The sequence below is a fragment of the Microcaecilia unicolor genome, chromosome 9 (assembly GCF_901765095.1).
Source record: "Microcaecilia unicolor chromosome 9, aMicUni1.1, whole genome shotgun sequence".
Taxonomy (NCBI): Eukaryota; Metazoa; Chordata; class Amphibia; order Gymnophiona; family Siphonopidae; genus Microcaecilia; species Microcaecilia unicolor.
In genome coordinates, this window is record NC_044039.1 from 90,673,976 (window position 1) to 90,695,664 (window position 21,689).

General features: G+C 43.2%; 1 protein-coding gene across 1 annotated transcript in view; it reads right to left on the reverse strand.

Moving 5' to 3' along the window:
* ABCC9 (ATP binding cassette subfamily C member 9) overlaps positions 1–21,689 on the reverse strand; it is a 454,126-nt gene that overhangs the window by 48,368 nt on the left and 384,069 nt on the right. The window contains 2 exon segments of the mRNA XM_030214004.1: positions 24–126; positions 5,367–5,459. Coding sequence (XP_030069864.1) covers positions 24–126; positions 5,367–5,459 — 196 coding nt within the window.

Genomic DNA, 21,689 nt, shown 5'->3' on the forward strand with positions numbered 1-21,689 from the left:
GAGTGTGCCTAAAATGGACATACCGTTCTGACTTCAAGCCATCTGTTTGCAGCAGACAAAAACAAGTAGGCAATATTGTTAGTGTCCGTCAGTTCCAACATACGTTGCTTAAACCTGGCTTCATGCCTGCAGAGAAATGTCATAATTTACAGATTAGGAAAAACAAGAATGATAAATTCCCAATGCTACATTTGAATTAAGGTATTTTAAAAGGTTTTAATAGGTGGAATTATCAAGTACCAATAAACATAAACATACAATTTCTCCTTAAAGATTAGATACAAGAGATAAAATTCATCAAACAGCTTATAAGTGGCTTTTTCTAGTATTCTCCTGTGGACAGTATAACTCTCAAAGTTAGTCAAATTAATCCAATAAAAAGCTAAGAGCTACAATTTGTTTTTTAATATTCACTTTAGGACATATTCACTAAGGGTCCCATTTACTAAAGCACACTAAGAAGCTAGCGTGGATGTTAGTGTGCAGTAGCCACTAACATGGACCCGTGTTAATGGCTACCGCATGTTAAAACCAGCCAGCACAGTAAAATCCTGCGTTAGCTGCTTAGAGTGGGTAGAGGGGGATCCAGGCAGGTCACAGAAAGAGACAGAGTGTGGCCAGCACTGACAGCTAGTGCACAGGATATTGACATGTGCTAGTTTATAGTTTATTCACATTTGCTGTACCGCCCTTGCTAACTAGCAGTTTAAAGCGGTTTACAATCTAAAAAAAATACAAGGAAAGGAACTACAAATATTTGACAGGAAAGTGCAGATTTCATTCATACAGATAAGTTAAGTCTAAAGTAAAGACAAAGAGAGAGAGAGCAGAAGCGGTGGGAAAAAGAAGAGAAGAAGGGCCGGCATGCGCCCAGTAGGATGAACCCTAAGGGGGAGTGAATGCAAGACGAAAAAGCCAAGTCAGTCAGTCAGATTTAAATTTCTTAAAAGACAATTCTGCTTGAAGAGGGAGTGGCAGGATGTTCCATTTAAATGGGGCTGCAAAAAAGAAAGCATGATGTCTGGTGAATTCTAGGTGGGCTTGTTCAGGGCCTGGTAGAACGAGACAGTGGTCATTAAAAGAATGTATGAAGCAAGCAAGCAGGGGAATATGGGATCATGAGGGATGATAAAGAGGAGACCTAATCTAAAAGACTTGATAGTGAGCAGAAGAGCCTTTAAATATTATACACTGTTCAACGAGAAGCCAGTGATGGGCTTGAAAGAGAGAAGAAACATGGTCATATCGTCAATCGTGGTAGAGGAGTCTGATGGCAGTGTTCTGGAGAAATTGCAGTTTCTTTAGGTGAGAATGGGGAATCCTCAAATAGATTATGTTGCAGTAATCTAATCTAGTGATAAGTAAAAAATGAGCAAATGAAATGTGTCGTGATCAAAATACCCTCTAACTGCACGTAATTGCTAGAGGACATAAAACCCAGCTTTTTACATACATTAGATATCTGAGCAGTAAAGGACAGGTGGGAATTTAGAGTTACACCAAAGTATTGAAAAGACTTGACAGGCTGAATATCTGTCCCAAGGAGGTTCAGTGATAGACTAGGCCTAGATAGACTTCCAGTGAACCAGCAGGCACGTTTTCTGTTTGTTCAAAACTAATTTATGACTAGAAAGCCATTGAGAAATCATGTGTAAGCAATCTTGTATTAAGCCAATCGTAGAAGAAAAAGGGTTAGTCGGAAAAATTAACAAAATATAATCTGCATTAAAATAACAAGAAATATTGGTGGACTGGATAATAGAAGCCAGAGGACTGAGAAACAATTAAAAGAGAAGAGGAGATAAAATAGAACCTTGAGGAACAACGCAAAATAGAGCACAAAAGGACAATAAAGAGGAGGCTTTATAGACCTTGTAAGAACAATCCGAAAGAAAATAAGTGAAACATGCTAATTCTGTGCCAGAGATATCAAGTGAGGAAAGCTGATAAAGCAACAATGAATGGTTTGCTAAAATCAAAGGCCGCTGACAGATCCAGTGAGACAGCCAAGACAATAAAGTGCTTGTCAAGATGTGAGTAGATTTCTCTAAGAAGCGCCACCAGGACTGTTTCAATACTAAAATGGGCAGTGAAGCCAGACTGCTTTGGATGAAGGGCCAAAGATTTTTCTACAAAGGAGGATAATTGGACAAAGACAACCTTTTCTAAAATTTTTTATAAAAAACAAGAGATTTGAAACTGAACAGTAGTTAGCTGGGACTTGAGGGTCCATTGAGGGCTTCTTCAGATTAGGATGTACTATGACAGGTTTCCATATGGTCAGGACCTGTCCCGAGGAAAGAGTGTTATTAATTAAGGCCAAGGTATTAGGCCAGAGGCCCAACCCCAATATCTTTATCCATGGGGACGGAAAAGTGTCAAGTGAACATGATGTGATCCTCACAGATGTCATTGTCTTAGAAAGGGAATGCAAGGTCTGTAGCTGAAGCAAGGACCAAGAAGGTAATCCTGGAAAATGACCACAATATTAGCAGAAGGAGAAAGGCCATCTAGAGAAAAGGAGGACATTTGGGAACAGGAAGGAGCCAAGGAAAGAACAGGATCCAAAGTGTATGTGTGTGTGTGTGGGGGGGGGGGGGGATCTGAAATTTTAAAGGAGAACTAAAGCACAAGGGTCTCAGCAGAAGGCCCTAAAAAGGTTGTAGATTTAGAACTGGCAGATGTTAAATTCCAGAAAATCGAATAGAGCTCTCCAGTTGGATTAGGGGCCTTTTTAATTCAATCAGTAGAGAAGAGCCTTTTCATCTTTATGAGATGATAATTGTAGTCCCTAAATTTTGACTTATAGATAGCTAAACCGGACTGAGATCTAGTTTTTTCCCAGTTCTGTTCGGCTTTTTGTACGTGCCGTTTTAATAACGCAGACCACTGCTACATGTCATAACTTCTGATAGTGCAAGAGGTGGCATTAAGAGCAGCTGCACTGACAGCAGTCAGGTACTGTGGTCATGGCCCTATCAAGCTAACCTCCTGAGCCTCCTCCCTCTTCACTGAGTCAAGCACCCCCACCTTATTAATAATAATAGCCAATTCTTATAGACTGCTATCATCAAAAGCTCAGGTCAGTTTACAAATAAATACAAAATAATAGACAAGATAGATCCAGTTAAGAAAAAAATTTAGAAAATAATCATCTGACTGATATTCAAAGAGATTTAAAAGGTCAGGAGAGGCTCCTGTCTGCTTAAATCAGTTGGAGCCAGCTAGCTGCCAATATTCAGCGGAATGTAACTGGGCAAAAAGTGATGAGGTGACGTGCAATGAATGATCTCATCCATATACTTTTCTTGTGCTTAAGTGTGCATATTTATATTAAGTGCTCCCACATAAACATCCCCCACCCCCACCCCAATGGCTCACTGGACAATCAGGGATGATCAGGTAGGCCTGGGTGGCCTATTGGGATGTGTGGAAGGAGAACATCATATTGGGGGGGGATCAAGAGGGGTTATGAGAACATATTGGGGACTTGTCACATTGAGTAGGTTAGGAGGTGGGATCAGGACTTGTGAGGGGAGCTTGTCATGTTGGGGTGTTCTGGGTGGAGGATCAGAACTTGTTTGGGGTGTTGGGAGGGAGGGGAGCAGGGGTGAAAGGTGCAGGCCACTACCCATAAGCTATGTGGGTGCTGTCCGATATTTAGTGCTGGCACCTGCATTGCTGGCAACAGCCTTTTGTACTGTCCTATTTGGTCGGCACTGAATATTGCAGGCACCTGCAAAACTCCTGGCTCCTCCTCAGCTCCACTCTTGGAATGCCTATCTCGTGCCTGGATTTCAGATGGCAGGTTAATGCCAATATTCATCAGCACTGTCTGGTTAAGTGCTGCTGAATACCAGCAGCTGGCCCACTGAACTTGATTTAAGCAGGTGGGTTTCTCCTCCTCGTCTAAATCACTTTGAATACTGACCCCTAATTATATAAACCAATTGTATCATCCCATGTTTCTCTGTTTAAGGTATCATTATGGTTCACTAATTGGCCAAGCATATGCTGCCTTGAGGGTGTCAACTGTGTACACTTGCTTGCCTATACAGTGATTTCTTGAAGTCCCCCATGACCAAGCACTGTTACTAAATAGGCCTTGTCTTTCCCTCCTGGCCCTTCCCACATTGCAGCCATTTCATATCCACCATCACAAAACCCTAGCACGTTTGTGGGTTCTGTGCCTTTTCCCAACAGTGATGTGCCGGTATCAGAGTTGGTGAGTATACACCCTTTCCCCAGATTCTATATGGTGTGACTTAAGTTGTGCATGCAAATATGGTCATATTCTGGATTTGCGCATCCAAGGGGCAAGGGGGTGAAGACAGCACGGCATAGCACTGGATCTCGCAGTGCTGTCAACAGAAGAGTACCAACTTTAAAGATAAGTGTCTGTACTTGCATTAAGCGTGAATTAATATAAATAAATAACTATAAGAAAGACATACATGTCATTTGAGTAGCAGGAAGTTGACATTAAGTGGAAGGCTTTTTGGCCGATGATGAAGGGAAGATCTTATGGATCTGGTTAGCTCTGGTAGATCTTGATTTTGTAGGAGCTCTTTGAGGCCTTTTTCCTTCCTGCCTTGTGCTGCATGTTCCATGAACAGTTGGAGTAGCACTTTTGTATATATAAACTAACCAGGACATTTTCAGTGAGTGGAAATTGTTTGTATATTGTTTTCTAGCAAGTTATTTTAAAAAACAAAACTTAATATTTTAAGCTCAATCCTAGCAATCAATGGTAGCCAGTGAAATTGGGTCCCTCTGACCAAATGGAGTGTGCTTGACTACAGCATGATAGGGCTTTCACATGACCTATTTGGCTATCTCCATCACATTTTATGGAGTAGTGCATATTTACCTGCATGTGGACAGGGCAGCAATGAATGACACATGACAACAATGAAGGACCTCATGGGATTCAATTAGCTTTTACTGAGTGTACTAGTTTGACCCCTGAGACGGGTGCAGTTTGAGCCGAAACACAGCTCCTGTCAGGTCTCTTAAAGGACTTTTCCATTGTTCCAGTCTGGGAGGCTTATTTGTGCTTTTCTTATTACACACATAAAAAAGGCCTTAATACATTAAAAAATCCTTTATAAAATTACCCCTTTAATGAATTTACTGGTGGCTGGTAAACACATAACTCATCTAGCAACTGCTTTTACATGTATAGCTCCTTTTGAAAATCAACCCATATCACTTTGAAAAATTAGTCCAAAGACCAGAACAGATTGTAGAGAAATGTGGGCAGTTTGAAAATTGCCTTTTAAGATATAACTAGTGGATATACCCTATGTATGTATTTTCAGCTCCATGTTCAATATCTTCCCCCTGGAGAAACAGATTTTACTTACTTAAATGCTCTGATGGTGGTAAGGCCTTCTGCTGTTTCTGAGAAATGGCAAAGCAAAGGCAATTGCGTACTGTCATCAAGTTCTTGAAGATCCCTGTAATCAGCACAAAGAAACCAAATATATTACTGGAGAATGAAAACGGTGAATCACACGGAAGACATATAATGCGGATAATTTAAGAAAAAAAGATAGATTGTTCCACTGTATATTGCAGGCTACTGAAGCATGGTAAGTTGTAGCATTTACCAAACATTGGGTGCAAAAACTAGTGCATGATAAGTAAAAAGCTTGTACAGTAAAATACAGGAGGTATATTTAATTCACAGTGCAGATATTTACTGCAAGGGCATCACATTACATGATGTGACAGATAGCGAGAGAGCACTTGCACCACCTGCCACAGTATATAGCATAATATGGGACCACTCCAAAATAAATAAATACAGCACTGCGCCAGAACCCCCCCCCCCCTCCATATTCCCTCCTTTCAACCCCCTGCCCCAACATTCACAACTTGACATTTCCCTCTTCTGATCTCCTAACAGCCACATACCCCTCCAACATCTCCCAATCTGCCTGGCAGCCATATACACCCTGACATTCCCCCACATTCTAGTCTCCCTTCTGAAAGGGTTGGGTTTTTTTAAGCCATACTAGGTCAGACCAATGGTCCAGCTAGAACAATATCCTGCTTCCAACAGTGGCCAATTCAGGTCACAAATACCTGGCAGAAACCCAGTTAGTAGCAGTTACATACTCTGCCCCATCTGATCCCTCTAACCATGCACAAACTCCACCCCCAAGAACAAGCCACACCCCCAGAGGGAAAGAGAAAGGGGATGGAACTTGACAAACTGCCTTTTTGTGGTTGCAATCAAAGCGGTTTACATATTATATACAGGTATTTATATTGTACCTGGGGCAATGGAGGGTTAAGTGACTTGCCCAGAGTCACAAGGAGTTGAGCCTGACTCTCCCCATACCCCCCCCCCCCCTGATATACCTGGGGGTCTTCATGGTGATCCAGTGGCATATGGCTGGAGTGGTCCCTCTCAGCTCCTGCCTAGGACTGTACCAGAATTTTAAAATATTGCCAATAGCTCCTAGCAGTAGTCTCACGGTGCTACATCTAAGGGGCATTCTTCCATATTAGGACTGTTTGCCCTATAGTTTGTAGTATCCTGTGATTGCCTCCTTGTGAGCTTTCCCTATTAGCTGATAGCTCTAAGCCAGGGCCAGCCCTTCCTCTCTGCCCATGTGGACTGTGTGAGAGAGTCTAGTCTTGCTAGCATGCTTTGTGATCAACAGCTATTCTAGGGGCTGATCCCTTCTTAATTTAATATAATTTCATCTAGATTTTTCACCATTTCCCCAAATCATTCCTCATTTATTTTCACTGAGTTTCTCACCCTAATTCTTCCTTGAGTGTTACAGCTTTTTATCTCAGCTGGGCTAAGGTTCTGGTCATCTCCTTGCCTCTGGGGTGGCTAGATACAGACTCTATGTGCAGAAGGCAACAATTCTATTATAAGCAACTGAACTGTAAATTGGATTTTCTTTGTTTATTCTGAGTACTACAATAAAGAAGATTTGCTTAAGAGCTGACTGTCTGTTAGTAAAGCTTCTGCTTGGGGATAGTTTAAGCTGGCTGTTTAAACTACACTATACTTTGCCTAGAACAGTGCAACTATTCTAGATTTACTATTTATTGGAATTCAAGACCTGGTGCAAAAAGTAACAGAGGTAGGTCCATTTGGCAGTTGTTACCATAACATGATAGAATTTGGCATAATGACTGGAGGGACACTTACGAAAACTGCCAATATAGGATTTCATTTTAAAAGGGAGACTATCATAAAATGAGGAAATTACAAATAAATAAAAATACACAACTGCAAAGTTTAAAAATTTATAAGAAAGGTAGAGGGGCAGTTTTGAAAGAACATCCAAGTCAGAATTAGGATGTCCTGCTCTCAAAGTAAAAAAAAAAAAAAACTGTCCATCTCACATCCATTTTTGAACTGGAAAACGTTGGGATTTCCTGTTCAAAAATATGTGAGAAGGATGTTCTTGTGCTGAAAACATGCCATTTTCCAAATGAAAGGTTCAAAATATGAACATCAAAAAAGCAGGCACAAAAAACATCTGTCTGGCATCATTTGTACAAAAATGGCCACACAGACATCCCTGCAGAGCAGAAGGGCAGTTTAGTGGTCCACACAGTGGACTTCAAACAATAGGACCCAGGTACAAATCCCACAGTAATTCAATTATATGTGATTGTGGGCCCTCCAGGAACAGATAAAAGCCTACTACACCTAAAAGGTATACTACTACAATTACCATTATGCTTGCAGGTGTGTTTTAAATTCAGGTACAATAGGTATTTCTATCTTCCAGGAGGGCTCACATATTTGAAAAGATTTTGGGAATAACACCTGGGTCCCATTTTTTTAAAGTCCACTGCACTGAACACTAGGCTACTCCTTACATTTGCTTGCTACTCTATTACGAATGGCCATAATACCTGAAGATGTCGTAGATCCTGGTATCCGCTGTCACGATCACTTCTTAGGGAGGGGAGGGGGTCATAAACAACTTGGAGATAAAGTAGGGGTATGTCTTCATCCCTCCAGTGGTCAGCTGCTCAATCAATGCACCTTTTTGTACACTAGGTCTAGATAAAAGCGTCCTTCTTATTAGTCTTGGACATTATTTCCTATTCCATTATCACGGAAAGATGTCCTAATTTTGGGCCCACCCTAGTCCTGCCCAAAACACTCCTCCAACAAGCCCTCTTGCTATTTGGACACAATGCAATGTAAAATGTCCCAAGTGCTGCCTTTTAAAAATTGTGATTTGGATGTTTTTGTCAGATGGACATTTTTTGGCCATTTTCAGATGTCTATGAAAATGAGCACCATAGGCACTGTTTAAAAATATTATCTTTAAAGCACAGGCTAAATGTATACCATCCATTAGAAAAAGTCAAATAAAGACCAAATACATAACTGCATAGCTAAAGAGTGCTGTGACATAGACCTTTAAGAGGGGCATTTTCGATAAAACATCTATTCCGCTTTTACACATTTTGCTAGAAATGTCCAAAAATTGAGTGGTGAGCATAGCCTGAAAAAGTCTATATTTTTGGTTCAAAAATCACCTTTTTTCTACACTTTTTGTGCTCTATATTTTTCTTTTGGCACCATTTTGGAAAATAAAATGTCCACGAGAAAGACACCCAAAAACCAGCTACTGGGATGCCTGAGGGGCCACACAGACATCCCAGCAGAGCAGTGGGGCACTCTAGAGTGCACTGCAGTGAACTTCACATAAAAGGTCCCATGTACACATCTCACCATAACCCCCCTTATACTGTATAGTTAGTGAGCACTCCAGGAGCAGAAAAATACTTATTGTACCTCAATGTACACCACTACAATAGCTTTCAAATTTGCAGGTGTCATCTATATGTAGGTACAGTAAGTAGTTAGTGTTTTTTCTGAGGGCCCACACATTCCACCAGTTAGAGTGGGGGCCTAGGTCCCCTTCTCTACAGATCACTGCACTGACCACTAGGCTACTTCTAAGACCTGCTTATTGCTCTAATAGGAATGGCAATAATATCTGAAGCTGTCATAGAGCCCGGTATGTACTGTCACTGTCATACCTTTGGGGGCTGGGAGGGGGTCAGTGACCACTGGGGGAGTAAGGTTTAGGGCGCCTTTTGGTCACTTAGTAATGATTGAAACAGGTCTAGCCAAAAAGTCTTAACTTTGGCCCTAGACATTTTCATTTTGTTCCATTATAACCAAAATATGGCTAAGATCTATCAAAGACCCAGTGATTAGGGACATATGCCCTCCAGGATACAAAATCTCACACCAAACCCGAACCATGAAGAGAGGAGGAGGTATCGCCATCCTCTACAAATCTTTCCTCAACCTCAAACTCACATCTGACCTTATAATTCCCTCTCTGGAAATTATGACCTGCAAACTCAATGATCACACACTCCAGGGAAACATTTGTTTCACCCTATTCTATCGCCCACCTGGAAAGTGGACAAATGCACAGGATGATTTCATGGAATTTCTCTCAAACACCTGCACTCACAATGACAATGTGGTTCTACTGGGTGACACAAACCTACACTTAGAATGTCAGAGTGACAGTGACACCCGGAACATAATGGACTTCCTGGCAATGTGGAACTTCCAACATCCAACTATTGACATTACCCACAACAAAGGACAACAGTTAGACATGCTAGCCTACAGACTAGAAAACCACACAAGACAAAAATCAGAGATCCTCTATGGTCACCAACACCATGGTCAGACCACTAAAAGCTAACATTCATCCTGGAGTGGCTGGAACGGGATAAAAAGATATTCTACAATGAGAAATCAAGAGGAAAGATCGACGCAGACCAATTCTGGCACAACATACACCAAAGCTGTATGTTAGACCAGCACGATACAACTACCTTCTTGAACCTATGGGATGAGGAGAGCCACACAATTCTGAACAAAATAGCACCATAGAAACTGAAAAATCACCACAGGAGAACAATATATTCCTGGTTCAACCAGGATCTATTGCAGATGAAAAAAAAGCCTGCAGAAGACTCCAGAGGAAATGGATTTACCACAAAACTGATGAAAGCAAAACACCATGCAAAATGATCCAAAAATACAAATCAGATATCAAGAAAGCCAAAGCCAAGTATTACGAAGACAAGGTAAGGAGTCATCAACTAAACTTTTAAAAACTCTTCGGTCTGGTAAATGGTCTACTGAACACACAGGATCTAACAATGGACAACAAACCACATTCCTTGCCCCAAGAGCTGGCCAACTACTTTGAACAGAAAATCTCCACAATCAAGAAAGGCCTACCCACCCCCATGACTGACATAAAAGAATACCTAGACATGAGAAGATGCACAGGGTGACTCCCTGCTGGCAGGCAGAACATGGACAACCTTCACACCCTCTCTACTGATAAGGTTAAAAATCTTATAAACAGATATGCTAAATCACAATGCCTACTAGATACCTGTCAAAATTCACTGCTAAAGAATGCCCCAGATGCATTCATATACTGCCTAATGAAACACATCACATCCTTGTTTCATCAGGGCCAATTCCCAAAGCAGAAAGGAGGCATCATCCTAACCCCCATCCCAAAAAATATCAAGATTGCATAAGATGTAGTTTCCAACTACAGACCTGTGGCTTCCATACCCCTACTTACCAAAGTAATGGAAGGTATAGTGTGAAGAGTAAGGGGCTGTCCTGTCCTGGATAGGCCACTAGAGGGTGCTGTTCCCATAGAAATGGGGGAAATGCCCAGGATGAGTCACTAGAGGGAGCCAGTAGGGGAATGTCCAGGTGGAGGTTGCTAGGACCAAGGCGAGTCCTGGGCTGGAAACAGGTGTAGGTGGTTATGGGCTGGGTCCTGCCTGGAATTAGGGGGAAGAGCCTAAAGGGTTGGGGAAGCTAATTAACCACCTTATTCCTGCCTGAGTGGTGAAAGAGGAGCTGGAGACCTGGCAGCTGGAGGAAGAAGATCCCCTAGAAGGTACTGACTGAACTCTGTGGACTTTTGGTGGACTGTGTGTAGATAGAGCTATTTATTAAGAACAAGGAACTGGCCAGAGGGGCTGTTAGCACTGAGCCCAGGTGTCTGTGTGTGAGGGCTCAGTGGGGAGATCGTTGTGAAGGTGTTTATGATGGAAGAAGTGGGCCCAGGGGGGCTGGAATAAAGAGCCGCCTGATGAATATGCTGTTGTTGAGAACTGTCTAATCTACATCTAATTTGCATATTAAGATAAAGAAACCAGGTTATAGTTCCTGAGGAGTGCAGAGGACAGCACAGGAAGGCCTGAGGAGGGACCCAGGAACAGAGGGTGCACCCCAGAAGGACCGGCAGCAGTTGGAGGGCAGAAGGAACAAGGTCACCCTGAGGGGAAGGGGAATTGGGACTTGATATACCGCCTTTCTGTGGTATTTTGCAACTACATTCAAAGCGGTTTACATATATATAGGTACTTATTTTGTACCTGGGGCAATGGAGGGGTAAGTGACTTGCCCACAGTCACAAGGAGCTGCAGTGGGAATCGAACCCAGTTCCCTAGGATAAAAAAGTCCGCTGCACTAACCATTAGGCTACTCCTTCACTCCACAAGGGCCCTAGGATCTTGAAGGTTGGTGTGTTCAGGGTGCTGGGAAGAGACCAGCCGGAGTCCTGCTCAGGAGCCACAGGCCAGTGAGGCCTGCTGGAGAGCGGGAGGAGAAGCCCCGTCTTAACAATAGCCACAAATCAACTCATTGAATATATTGATTTATTTATTTATTTATTTATTGCATTTGTATCCCACATTTTCCCACACATTTGCAGGCTCAATGTGGCTTACATTGCTCTGTCGTAGGGTCACCACGACAGAATGGCATATATAGTTATAAATTTCATAAGAATAAGGGAAGCATAGTATATAAAAGCATCATGTATAAAGATATCAATATTGGAACAACCGGTAAACTCGGCAATGTACTAATGTTCAAATAATGGATCGTTATGGTATATTCTATTAAAGAGGTGGGTCTTCAAGGATTTCTGACACACTTTACCATTCTGCACAGCTCTCAATCGGGCTTCCGCCCAAACCACAGTGCAGAAACCATTTTAACATCTCTGGTATCAGAGCTGAGAAGAGAGATCAGCATTTGACTCGGCTGATCATGGGTTGCTATTAAACATGCTAGACAACATATGAATAGGAGGCAAAGTTCTATCCTGGACTGAGGGATTCTTGAGCAGCAAATCCTACAAAGTGAAGATGCCAGGCTCCATAACAGCAGAATGGACTCCAGACTGTGGAGTATCTCAAGGTTCCCCCATCTCTCCATCATTATTTAACAATCTGATGGCCCCCTTGGGCCACAAACCAGAAACGAATGGCTATAAAACCTACATCTTTGCGGATGATGTAACCATTTGCATCCCCTTTGCTGATGACATCATGGCGGCAATCAGTGAAATCAAATGAGCACTGAACCTGATGGAAACCTGGGCTACGACCTTCAAGCTGAAACTCAACAGAGATAAAGTGAAGTTCATGGTGATAACCAGCCCTTCCAAACCAATACTAAACAACAATATGCATATAGACCAAACAGAATATATCCTAGAATTCAACATCAAAGTGCTAGGAATACTGATCGACCAACATCTAACACTAGAACAGCAAATATCAGCCTTAACATCATAAGTATTCAGATCCCCATGGAGATTACGACAACTAAGAACATACTTTTCAAAACCCACCTTATGCATCCTAGTCCAAAGTTTTGTTCTATCCTGCATAGATTACATTGTAGATTACTGCAATGCAATCCATGCGGGGTGTAGAGAATACTTACTGAAAAAACTACAGGCAGTACAAAACACCTCTGCATGAGTAATCTGTGGCACATCCAAGTATGACCACACAATAAGAGCAAGAGTTATCTTCAAAATCTGTACTTTTGTCTACCAGATTGTATATGGCAACATACCAAACTACATGATATCACTAGTAGAACTACCGCAACCAACCCTCAAGCTGAAGTTGAGAGACTACCTCACCATACATCTTCCCAGTTGTAAAGGTGTAGTCTACAAATAAGCCCACACCACAAACTACCCATTCAAAAGTGGCCAAATGGTGGAATGCATTACCCAAGGACACATGACACATCACCTATGAAAGCTTTCGCAAAAAACTAAAAACATTTTTGTACAAGAAACTCTTACTGGTTGATGCAACCTAGCAACATACATCAGACATCACAACAAGCCATAACCAGACAATATTACTGCACATACCCCCTAGAAATGCTAACTCATACACTTCTCTTTTCTCCCTCCTCTCGCACCTCCAACCTGAACATGTATATCTGATTAATCTCACAATGTTAGTAATCCCAACCTGTAACAGTTTTAGGATTAACTCAATGTAAGCCACACAGAACTGAATCCTTGACTTGGACATATGTGGGATATAAATCCAATAAAGTAAAATAGGTGCCTCCTATGTCCCGCCCAAAACACACACCCCTGGAAATTTGGACACACTCAGGCTTATTTTCAAAAGAGAAGGGCGCCCATCTTTCGACATAAATCGCAAGATGGGTGTCTTTCTCACAGGGTAGCACAAATCGGCATAATCAAAAGCCGATTTTGGCCGACCTCAACTGCTTTCCAAAGTTCATGGTGGCGTGTCAGAGGCATAGTGAAAGCGGGACTTGGGCATGCCTAACACATGGGCATCCTCGACCGATAATGGAAAAAAGAAGGGCGTCTCTGACGAACACTTAGACGACTTTACCTGGTCCTTTTTTTCTTACGACCAAGCCACAAAAATGTACCCTAAATGACCAGATGACAACCGGAGGGAATCGGGGATGACCTCCTCTTACTCCCCCAGTGGTCACTAACCCCCTCCCACCCTCAAAAAATATTTTTTTCAATATTTTTTCCAGCCGCTATGCCAGCCTCAAATATCATACCCAGATCCATGACAGCAGTATGCAGGTCCCTGGAGCAGTTTTAGTGGGTACTGCAGTGCACTTCAGGCAGGTGAACCCAGGCCCATCAGCCCCCCTACCTGTTACACTTGTGGTGGTAAATGTGAGCCCTTCAAAACCCATCAGAAACCCACTGTACCCATATGTAGGTGCCCCCCTTCACTTATAAGGGCTATGGTAGTGGTGTACAGTTGTGGGGAGTGGGTTTTGGGAAGTTCAGCACACAAGGTAAGGGAGATATGCACCTGGGAGCAATTTCTGAAGTCCACTGCAGTGCCCCCTAGGGTGCCCGGTTGGTGTCTTGGCATGTCAGGGGGACCAGTGCACTACGATTCTGGCTCTTCCTACAACCAAAGGGCTTGGATTTGGTTGTTTCTGAGATGGGTGTCCTCTGTTTCCATTGGGGACGACCATGTCTAAGGGGGGACCATCTGTAAGGTCGACCTAAATTTCGCAATTTGGGCGTCCCCGACCTTATTATCGAAACGAAAGATGGACGCCCATCTTGTTTTGATAATACATGTTTCCCCACCCCTTCGCTGAGACGTCCTGCGAGGACATCCTCAGAAAAACGTGGGCGCCCCTTTCGATTATGCCCCTGACTGTGGATTAAAGCTCCTACAATCGGGGTATCGAAAATCGCAACTTGGACATTTTTTGGACATTTTCTTGTTTTGAAAATGAGCCCCTAAAGCTATTAGGAGGGCTATTTTTAAAAAAATGGAAATTGGATCCTAGTGAAGCAGAGAGAACATCACAGTTTTTTGTAAGTTAGGCCAAAAGAAAATTTGCAGATTGCCATAGAGACACAGCAGGAAACTTGGGATGGAGTCAATTAGACTGCTAGATGATAAATGTGTAAAAGAAACATTTAGGAAAGATAAGGCCATAAAGCAAAAACACGACTAGCAAATTTAAAGCAAAATTTATTGCTTTTAGTCACTCTACTTCCCATTATGTTATCCACTCTTGCATTCAGAATTTTTTCTGTACTACTACTTTTTCAAACTCATGTAATATATGATTCTTTCATTGTAAGCCCATGTAAGGAAAAAAATGTATCTAAAAATATCACAAATACAAACCCAAAGAAGGAAAAGCTGGTTCTTCTATCTGTATAGAATGTATCAAGTTTCAGTGCAGGCATTTTTTTCCCTACTTTTCCATCAGCAGATATGCATGGCATTTCATTAAGTAAATACTTTTAACTACTTGCAATATTCTGTTGTGTCATTTATCCATTACCCAAGACCCCTCCCCTCCAAATTCAGCTAAATATATCTACAAAATATCCTCACTTTAATATTCCCTTATCTCTTGTTTGTCCTGTTTGTCTGTCCTAATTAGATTGTAAGCTCTGTCGAGCAGGGACTGTCTCTTCATGTTCAAGTGTACAGCGCTGCATACGTCTAGTAGTGCTATAGAAATGATAAGTAGTAGTAGTAAAATGTCCAGAATGACCTAAAAGCTATTTTTAGCTGTATCTGCTACTCATTAACAAGACTTGGCATGTTTAAAGAAAAGGGTCTGCCCCATCCTTCATTAGAACATGCAATAACAAAACCCACCACAGAAACTGAGTGGAATATTACTGTATATGGCTGCATCTTTACTACTACTACTAATATAGAATATTAAGTGAAGCCAGCAGTTATGTGTTAAAAAAAAAAAATAAAACCTTATTTTCTATACCAGTACCCACTTAAAGTGTAAACTGCAGAAATAGAGATTTTCTGAAACAGAACCTGAACAGCAACACCTACTGCATGCATAACACCCCTCCCCCAGATGTGACTGTCTGACATGATGGTGCCCAGTAGCCCATAAGTTGAAACAAATGTCAAAGAACTGTAATTGTTGCAGAAAATGTTTGTAAGGATACTCTGAACACACCACAGGGGATTCAGGACTGGTAGGAGCTGTCACTGCTGTCTGAGCTGAATGATGATTTCTCATCATCTATTCCAGCCTACCATACTGCAGCAGCAAAGGAAGATGGAGATAGTGGGGCATGACGCTGTGCCAGCTGCTGCTGTGTAGTGGGTGGCACAGGCCCCAAAAAGGTGGCAGTCACAGGCCTCCTGGTGAAAGCTCTTGGAACTAGCTGCTTCTTAACCACCATTGTTACACCTAGCTCATTGATGAATAAAATGGGCTGGTTCTTGGGATGTCTCACCCAGGCCTGGGTCATACATTCTATCCTCTTACACAGTATTTCTATTCTGCAGGTCAATGTCTGCATCACCAACACCATCGCCTGGTTCATCAGCATCAGTTTGTCCACTGGTGCTATAAGCTGCTCCATCATCACCAGCATCTGTTCCTGCAAGTCCAGTGTAGCAGTCTCTCTGAACCATTATGTTCCTGTTCTGAACTAGAAGATCCTGCACAAAGGTGACCAGTTCAGGCACCATCTACATGGGCTCTGTTGGGCTGCACCACCACCTTCAGCTGATAGCTCTGCATCCTCAACATGGTCCATGAATGGCAAGGGTACAGGTAATTATATGTTTTTTCATGCTCATTGCTGCTTGACACTGATGGCTCGTTGGTCCCTGGTTCCTTTGCCTTCTGACTAACCACCATCTCTGCCCTGGGATGGCTGCTATGTGGCCACAGTCGGTGATCCAAGAAATTATAGACCAATGAGCCTGACATCGGTGCCAGGCAAAATGGTAGAGACTATTATAAAGAACAAAATAACAGAGTATATATTGATTAATGAAACAAAGCTAACATAGATTTAGTGAAGAGAAATCTTGACTCACCAATCTACTATATTTCTTTGAAGGGGTGAACAAACATGTGGATAAAGGTGAGCTGGTCGATATTGTGTATCTGGATTTTCAAAAGGCATTTGACAAAGCACCTCATGAAAGATTCCAGAGGAAATTAGAGAGTCATAAGATAGGAGGTAGTGTTCTGTTGTGTATAAAAAAAACTGGTTAAAAGATAGAGAACAGAGAGTAGAGTTAAATGGTCAGTATTCTCAAAGGAGAAAGGTAGATAGTAGGGTTCCCTAGGGGTCTGTGCTGGGACCACTGCTTTTTAATGTATTTAAAAATGATCTAGAGATGGGTATAACCAGTTAGGTAATTAAACTTGCCAAAGACACAAAGAGGGACATAATCAAATGGCACCAGCCAAATAGATTGCCGGCCATCTATTTGGCCAGCGCCGCAAAGAGCAGTCCCGAACCGTATTATCGAAAAAGATGGCTGGCCATCTTTCGTTTTGATAATACGGTTGGGGCTGGCCAAATGTCAGAGATTGCCGGGTTTGAGATGGCTGGCATCGGTTTTCGCAGATAATGGAAACTAATGCCGGCCATCTCAAACCCGGCCAAATCCAAGGCTTTTGGTTGTGGGAGGAGCCAGCATTTGTAGTGCACTGGTCCCCCTCACATGCCAGGACACCAACCAGTCACCCTAGGGGGCACTTCTAAAATTTTTTTTAAAATACATAAATAGCTCCCAGGTGCATAGCTCCCTTACCTTGGGTGCTGAGCCCCCCAAATCCCTCCAAAACCCACTCTCCACAACTGTACACCACTACCATAGCCCTTAGGGATGAAGGGGGGCACCTACATGTGGGTACAGTGGGTTTTGGGGGGGTTTGGAGGGCTTACTATTTACCACCACAAGTGTTACAGGTAGGGGGGATGGGCCTGGGTCCACCTGCCTGAAGTGCACTGCACCCACAAAACTCTGCTCCAGGGGCCTGCATACTGCTGAGAGGGAGCTGGGTATAACATTTCAGGCTGGCATAGAGGCTGGCAAAAAATTGTTTTTTTTAATTTTTTTTGAGGGTGGGAGGGGGTTGGTGACCACTGGGAGAGTAAGGGGAGGTGATCCCTGATTCCCTCCGGTGGTCATCTGGTCAGTTTGGGCACCTTTTCAAGGCTTGGTCGTGAACAAAAAAGGACCAAGTAAAGTCAGCCAAATGCTCATCACAGCCGGCCATCTTTTTTCCATTATCAGCCGAAGCTGGCCATCTCATAACCACACCCCGGTCCCACCTTCCATACCCTTCTGAAACGCCCCCTTTAACTTTGGCCGGCTCTGCGACAGAAAGCAGTTGGAGCCAGCCAAAATCGGCTTTCCATTATACCGATTTGGCCGGGTTCAGGAGATGGCCAGCCATCTCCCTATTTGTGTCGGAAGATGGCCAGCGATCTCTTTCGAAAATAAGCTGGATAGTTATTCAAAGTTGTTAAATCAAAAGAGGATTGTGAAAAATTACAAGAGGACCTTATGAAACTGAGAGAATTGGCATCCAAATGGTAAATGATGTTTAAGGTGAGCAAGTGCAAAGGGATGCATGTGGGAAAGAGTAGTCCCAACTATAGCTACATGATGCAAGGTTCACCATTAGGAGTCACTCACCAGGAAAGGGATCTAGGTGTCATCATTGATGAGATGTTGAAACCCTCTGTTCAGTGTGCAGCAGCGGCTAAGAAAGTAAATATTATTAGGAAAGGAATGGAAAATAAAAATGAGGACATTATAATGCCTTTGTACTGATCCATGGTGCAATTGCATCTCAAATACTGTGTGCAATTCTAGTCACCGCATCTCAAAAAAGATATAGTGGAATTAGAAGAGGTACAGAGAAGGGTGACGAAAATGATAAAGGGGATGGGATGACTTCCCTATGAGAAAAGGCTAAAGCAGCAAGGGCTCTCCACCTTGGAGAAAAGACATCTGAGGGGAGATATGATAGAGCAGGGGCGTAGCTATGTGGGGCCATGGGGGCATCGGCCCCCACAGATTTGGCCCTGGCTCCCCCACCACTGAACCCTCTGACCCCCCCTCCCACCACCGTCAGGTAGGAACGTGCAGGATGTCAGGCAGGACTCACAGAAACAGAAGAATCCTTCCAGATCAGCAATGCACCAGAAACCGGCACTGAAGAGGACTTCGGCTGGCAGGGGTTGGGGACCCCCGCCAGCAAAGGTACCTGATGACGACAGCAGCGGCGGGAAGGGGTCGAAAGGGGAGAGGCGGCGGTGCCGGGGTGGCTAAAATGTGCCCTCTCACTTCGGGCTCTGGACCCCCCTCCTGCCAAAGTCTGGCTACGCCCCTGTGATAGAGGTCTATAAAATAATGAGTGGAGTAGAACAGGTAAACGTGAATCGCTTGATTATTCTTTCCAAAAATACTAGGACTAGGGGGCACGCAATGAAGCTACAAAGTAGTAAATTTAAAACAAATCAGATAAACTATTTCTTCACTCAATGTGTAATTAAACTGGAATTCATTGCCAGAGAATGTGGTAAAAGCAGTTAGCTTAGAGGGGTTTAAATAAGGTTTGGATAACTTCCTAGAAGAAAAGTCCATAAGCCATTATTAAGATGGTGAAAATCCACTACTTATTTCTAGGATATCGCAAAATGTACAAACAAATATGAATGCAATTCTTTTTATAAAGTGAAGTGGAGTCTCTTATGTTTGACACGAAAAAAGTTTTTTCATTCAATACGTGAATGTCTAATTCGTGTATATGATTTAATCATTGACTCAACCTCCACCAACCTTTACTAATCACCAATTTGTAACTTTTATCAGTCCAACTCTCACAATCTAATCGTAATCAACAAAATGTGCACAGCACTTAGCTTTAGCAGGTTGGTGCACTCTCAAAACCCCGACAGGTCCCCGTTTCGTATTAACTTTATCAAGGGGGAGCCACCAATTCTGTTGTACAAAGGAGAGAAAAAGGACTATAAATCTCTTATAAAAAAGAAGAACACATTGTATGATGCATTCATTATAAATCGCTGATGGCTTACCCGATAACTGCCTCAAGTGCATGTGTTCCATAGCTTTATTAAACTAAAAATGGCAGCGGCGTCTTTTTATTACTGACGAACCGCGCCAGCTAATTGGATGACGTCATGAGTGGACAAAACAACTTCAAAATTAAAGTACTCACTGCACCATAGCTCAGAAAGGATAAGAGTACCCTTATATCAAAGTGCCTTGTTATAAATGTGGTCATCTCAGACCCCCCAAAAATTAGAAAGATGAATTTCAACTATCAAATCAGCAGAAGCTCTAAAGAAAATGTTGGAACGTTTTTGAAGCATTATGAAAAAAACCTTTATTATATAATTAATGAATTTATTAGAAAAAATTTATTAGGATAAGCAGCATAAAATGAACTGTTTTGGTATCTTGCCAGGTACTTGTAACCCAGATTGGCCACTGCTGGAAACAGGATACTGGGCTTGATGGATCTTCTGTCTGTCCCAGTATAAAGCGAATGCTACATACCTGTAGAAGGTATTCTCCGAGGACAGCAGGCTGATTGTTCTCACTGACGGGTGACGTCCACGGCAGCCCCTCCAATCGGAAACTTCACTAGCAAAGGCCTTTGCTAGTCCTCGCGCGCTCCTGCGCACCGCGCATGCGCGGCCGTCTTCCCGCCCGAACCGGCTCGTGTTCGTCAGTCCCATATGTAGCAAAACAAAGCAAGGGAAGACACAACTCCAAAGGGGAGGTGGGCGGGTTTGTGAGAACAATCAGCCTGCTGTCCTCGGAGAATACCTTCTACAGGTATGTAGCATTCGCTTTCTCCGAGGACAAGCAGGCTGCTTGTTCTCACTGATGGGGTATCCCTAGCCCCCAGGCTCACTCAAAACAACAACCATGGTCAATTGGGCCTCGCAACGGCGAGGACATAACTGAGATTGACCTAAAAAATTTACCAACTAACTGAGAGTGCAGCCTGGAACAGAACAAACAGGGCCCTCGGGGGGTGGAGTTGGATCCTAAAGCCCAAACAGGTTCTGAAGAACTGACTGCCCGAACCGACTGTCGCGTCGGGTATCCTGCTGCAGGCAGTAATGAGATGTGAATGTGTGGACAGATGACCACGTCGCAGCTTTGCAAATTTCTTCAATGGAGGCTGACTTCAAGTGGGCTACCGACGCAGCCATGGCTCTAACATTATGAGCCGTGACATGACCCTCAAGAGCCAGCCCCGCCTGGGCGTAAGTGAAGGAAATGCAATCTGCTAGCCAATTGGATATGGTGCGTTTCCCCACAGCCACTCCCCTCCTATTGGGATCAAAAGAAACAAACAATTGGGCGGACTGTCTGTTGGGCTGTGTCCGCTCCAGATAGAAGGCCAATGCTCTCTTGCAGTCCAATGTGTGCAGCTGACGTTCAGCAGGGCAGGAATGAGGACGGGGAAAAAATGTTGGCAAGACAATTGACTGGTTCAGATGGAACTCCGACACAACCTTTGGCAAGAACTTAGGGTAAGTGCGGAGGACTACTCTGTTATGATGAAATTTGGTGTAAGGGGCCTGGGCTACCAGGGCCTGAAGCTCACTGACTCTACGAGCTGAAGTAACTGCCACCAAGAAAATGACCTTCCAGGTCAAGTACTTCAGATGGCAGGAATTCAGTGGCTCAAAAGGAGGTTTCATCAGCTGGGTGAGAACGACATTGAGATCCCATGACACTGTAGGAGGCTTGACAGGGGGCTTTGACAACAGCAAACCTCTCATGAAGCGAACAACTAAAGGCTGTCCTGAGATCGGCTTACCTTCCACACGGTAATGGTATGCACTGATTGCACTAAGGTGAACCCTTACAGAGTTGGTCTTGAGACCAGACTCAGACAAGTGCAGAAGGTATTCAAGCAGGGTCTGTGTAGGACAAGAGCGAGGATCTAGGGCCTTGCTGTCACACCAGACGGCAAACCTCCTCCATAGAAAGAAGTAACTCCTCTTAGTGGAATC